General features: G+C 57.4%; 1 protein-coding gene across 1 annotated transcript in view; it reads right to left on the bottom strand.

Annotated features, from left to right (window-relative positions):
* Positions 1-4,113, bottom strand: part of LOC109530478 (titin-like) — a 49,755-nt gene extending 45,642 nt beyond the window's left edge. The window contains exons 1-10 of the mRNA XM_019894300.1: positions 4,107-4,113; positions 3,600-3,803; positions 3,433-3,504; positions 2,721-3,008; positions 2,215-2,294; positions 2,141-2,167; positions 1,856-2,076; positions 1,118-1,271; positions 281-343; positions 34-207 (exon numbers count right to left, since the gene is read on the bottom strand). Coding sequence (XP_019749859.1) covers positions 34-207; positions 281-343; positions 1,118-1,271; positions 1,856-2,076; positions 2,141-2,167; positions 2,215-2,294; positions 2,721-3,008; positions 3,433-3,504; positions 3,600-3,803; positions 4,107-4,113 — 1,290 coding nt within the window. The remainder of the gene's footprint in view (positions 1-33; positions 208-280; positions 344-1,117; positions 1,272-1,855; positions 2,077-2,140; positions 2,168-2,214; positions 2,295-2,720; positions 3,009-3,432; positions 3,505-3,599; positions 3,804-4,106) is intronic.
* Positions 4,114-4,238: the final 125 nt, after the last annotated feature.

Genomic DNA, 4,238 nt, shown 5'->3' with positions numbered 1-4,238 from the left:
GCACGTGAAGCGGCCGCTGTCCTCGGCGAAGGCCTCGCGGATCAACAGGCGGGCGCGGCCGTCGCGGTCGTAGCCGATGTGGAAGTCCGCCGAGCTCTCGATCCGGTAGTCCTCTCGGAACCACATGATGACGGGGGCGGGCTGGCCGCCGATCTGGCACTCCAGCGCCACGCACTCGCCTTCCGTCACGGTTGTGTTCTTCAAAGCCTGAAAAGAGAAGAAACCATCACTGCCGATTTGAAGCACCGGCGGCGGACGTCGGCGCGGCCGCTTAACTCACGGAAACCAGGACGGGCGGGAGCGCGCCGTCACCGGGGGGAGTTGCGGCATCTTCTTCCTGCGCCTGTTTGGGAGACAAAGAAACGCAACATTGCGATGCCACTTCTTCAACGCGGCCGCCGCAACGTATTGGACGACTGTGAAAAAAAACGTCGATGCTCAGGAGGTCAACGGATTACCCGGGGACAATTTCACGCATATCGGGAAACGGGATGACTTCAAAAGGGCGACCGCTCACTCGGAGATCGATTATCAAAGAACATTTGGGAGAAGCCGGTCGGGACGTCACACCGTGCGCTTTCCTCACTGTCAGGATTCTGGAACTGGTTTGGTTTCTCAGTTCCAGGTGGAGCGCGGGGCAGTTCCCTCCAGCGGCGCGCCAGTCACTCGGCACGATCGGCCGAGTCGAGAAGGACTGCCGGCCCGACGACCCGTTGTTGGATTATTCCTCATCTTGCCTCAAGTGTTGAATTGTCCAGACGTTGAGTTTCTCGCCTCCTTTTTGCCTTTTGAGCCCAAGTATTTTTTTGGGGGTGGAAATCTCGTCTCCGTTTTGTATCCGTCACCGTCGGGCTTATTTCTTGTCTTTTCGCGACAAGCTATTGACGTTTACACATTGCTTGGCTTTTGCAAGCGCTTGTGGTTTGATTGGTTTCCCCCGTTTTTGTAACCAGCGTCACTTGTTGGACTGGATCCGCTCTTCTGCATTTTTGTAAAAGACGCCCGCCCATCTGAGTCCGTCCGACTCTTTCAATCATGAAGCCTCCCTCCAAAATTGCGTCTCCACTCGTGAAAACGAGATGCGCACGAGACATCACGTTGTCAACGTTTCCTTCACCTGCGCGATGCCGACGAGGTGCTGTTCCCGGTCCGACTGAGCCACGCCGCCGTCGCCGTAGTCGGCCTCGGTCAGGAAGCCCGCCTGCTTCCAGGGAGGAAGGACATCGGAGCCGCCGCCCAGCTGCAGCGTGACCATCGGGGACGCGGCGACTCTGAAAGAGAGAGTCGCGCTCCGATGAGCGCGGCGCTCGCCCAAACACGCAACTTTTGACCCGCCGCGCACGGATGGATGCGGCGCGACTCGGACCGACTGGACGATCCACAAATGCGAGTGGCCGGCTGACCCTTGCGCATCCACCGCCTCGGTGCGATCGAGACCCCCGGTCTGCTCGTCACGAAATAACCGTTCACCTTTTCAGGCTCTTGCGGCCTTCCGCTACCGCGCTCGAAAAAATCAGGAGTGTTTCATTTCAATTGAAGTAAGTCGTTTCGCTTTTCAAATGCACTTCCAAATTCGGAAGTTTCCAGTCCGTACTGTTAAAACATGACGGAGAAAGTTTTTTTGCGACATACTACTCGGCCCATATTGGAAACAGACACCGTTCGCACCTTGCGGACGACAGATTGCCTTGGCGTGGGAAAATCCAGGCCACTTGAACAGACCCGAAGCGGCAAAAAAGTCCGATGAACCCGGTCAAATCGGTCCTTCCGCTCTCTGTGGCGCCGACTCATCAATATTGGCTCTCGGATCATTTAGCTCTGCTTGAACCCGAAGCCGATCCTCTTTGAACCTTACCCGCCGGGTGCGGACACGGGTGCTTTGACGTGTCTGACAGGCGACGCCGACTGCTGCCGCCCCACCGTCACCCTGGCGACGGCCGACGCCGGAGCGGGCGTGGAGCTTGTGTCTTGGAGAGCCGCTCTGGATGCGCTTTTGTGGGCCAGGAGCTCCGCCACCTCCGCGCCCTCCGCCTGCATCTCCAGAGTGGCCGTGCTCGGTAAACTGGCATCCGTTCTCTGGGGGGGGGTAAGGGCATTTATGCAAAACGAAAAAGAGAGGCCTTTTCTGATTTCCCAAGACCTGATTGAAACCGGAAAGGCTGAAAGACTGAAAGACACGGAGGCCGCACGGGAACACGGAATGAGTTTCCGTACCTGCTCCACTCTGGTCTGATGACTGATCTGTGAAGTGGAAACCAGGGTCTTGGTTTTCTTGGCTGGGACGACTTCCTCGCCTGCATGTCCACAAAACGGTCCAAAGTTTAAAAGCCAACCCCGCCGCTCCCGTTCGCCACTTCAAAATACCAAAATCATTGGAGTAGGTCTGCACATTTGACTGCGCTTTGAATTTTTTTTTCTCATCGGGGTGGCAAGTAAGCAGGAATCTGTCCCGGCTAACCGAGAGCGGGAGCTGGGGTTTACCCCAGACTGATCATCGGCCAATCGCAGGGCACAAATTGGGGAGAATGCGGAAGCCTGCACAGGAAGGCCAGAGCCTCGACTTCGCTTGGAGTGCATTTACGGCTGGCTTCGCCCAGAAATTTCGCTCCAGAACCCAAGATGCCAAACGTTCTTTGGAGTCGTGTAAGTTTTCCCGCTTTGAACGAACGCTCGGCTGAACGCAGAACCGAACAACGTGGCACAACGTGGCAGACGCTCACCGTGAACCAGCAGCTCTGCGGTGGACGTGGCTCGCCCGCTGCTGTTGATGGCCGCCACCGAGTACGACCCGGAGTCTTCCGGGAAGGCCTCGGCGATCAGCAGACTGTACGCGTCTCCATCGCGGACGATGGTGAAGTCGGGCGAGCTCTGAATCTCGGCTCCCTCTCGGTAGAACGTGACGGCGGGCGGCGGGATGCCGGTGACTCGGACGCCGAGTCTCACCTGACTGCCCTGCCGCACGATGGAGCTCTGGAGTCTCTGAAGAAAACCGGGAGGCGACGTCTCCGCTGCGCAGAGACAAATTGCAAACGGGCATGTTCGATTTGCACGATCCGCACGAGTCTCACCGCTATCCCCGCGGCGGGCGGCTCTAAAAGGCTTGTGCCCACCTGGGGACTTAAGGGGAACGAGGAGTTCAAAACTACCTGGAGGCTTAGAGGAGACGTCAAGTCACTATGCGGACTTCAAGACTGAAGATGAGGAGAAAAGACTACCTGAGGTCTTGCGAGGGACGTGCGGAGTTAAAGACTAAATGAGGCCTTGACGCGTCGACTCGGCCAGAGGGCAAAAGACCTGCTGACGTTTTGAAGGGAACGACGAGTCAAAGACTACCCCAAGTGGGGGAAGGAACATCGATGAGGTCGGAGGCTTTTTAATAGCTCCTGAGGTGTTGAAGGGAACACTGACTAGTTCAGAGGAGTAAAAGGCCACCTGGGGTCTTGAAAGAGATATTGAGAAGGTGCGACGACTTGGTTTTGAGGGCAATGGCGAGTTTAAGGCCGGCTGAGGTGCGAGGGGAACGTCAACGAGGTCGCAGGTGGTTTCAGAGCACCCGAAGCCTTGAAGGGGAAGAGGACCGGATCCGGACCGGCTCTCACCTGTAACGACGAGTTCGGCGGTGCTGGTGGCTTGTCCGGCTCCGTTGGTGGCCCGGACGGAAAACCTCCCGCCGTGCGCGGCGTTGACGGCGTCGATGCTCAGAACAGCGTGGCCGTCGCTGAACGAGATCTGAACGCCTGGCAACGCGGCGGCAGAGAGAACCTGGCCGTCCCGAAACCACGACACCTCGGGAACCGGAGCGCCTGGAGGGCAGATGGAGTGGACTCAGGTGGCGCTCTGTCACTCGGAAAGTGGCTTTTCAGGGTCTGCTGGCTTCAGTACGTTGAAGGCCGCTGAGCGTTTGCGCCCACGTTGCTTTGTCTGATTTTGCGATTCCGACGTCAGGTCTTGAAACACGCGCGCAACTTAGTTTGCACATTAAATGGGACCCCTCGGCCCCTTACGGTGTCCCCTTCCGACCAAGTGAAACTCACAAAAACGACAATTGGTTTGGAATGGTGCAACTATGTATCCCAACTACAAATCACCGAATGGAATCGACAAACGGTGCATTATCGGAAAGTGGCTTCCACTCCCCCGACGACGCGCAAATCCAACGCGGTACATTTGTCAGGTACACTTCAGGCCTCCCTAAAGATTCATTGGCACGGGACACGGGACACGGGACGGCGGGGGCG

This window comes from Hippocampus comes, unplaced genomic scaffold (genome assembly GCF_001891065.2).
Source record: "Hippocampus comes isolate QL1 unplaced genomic scaffold, H_comes_QL1_v1.1 scaffold189, whole genome shotgun sequence".
NCBI lineage: Eukaryota > Metazoa > Chordata > Actinopteri > Syngnathiformes > Syngnathidae > Hippocampus > Hippocampus comes.
The sequence above is the reverse complement of the archived record's forward strand: the minus strand, read 5'-3'. Positions and strand labels throughout refer to the sequence as shown.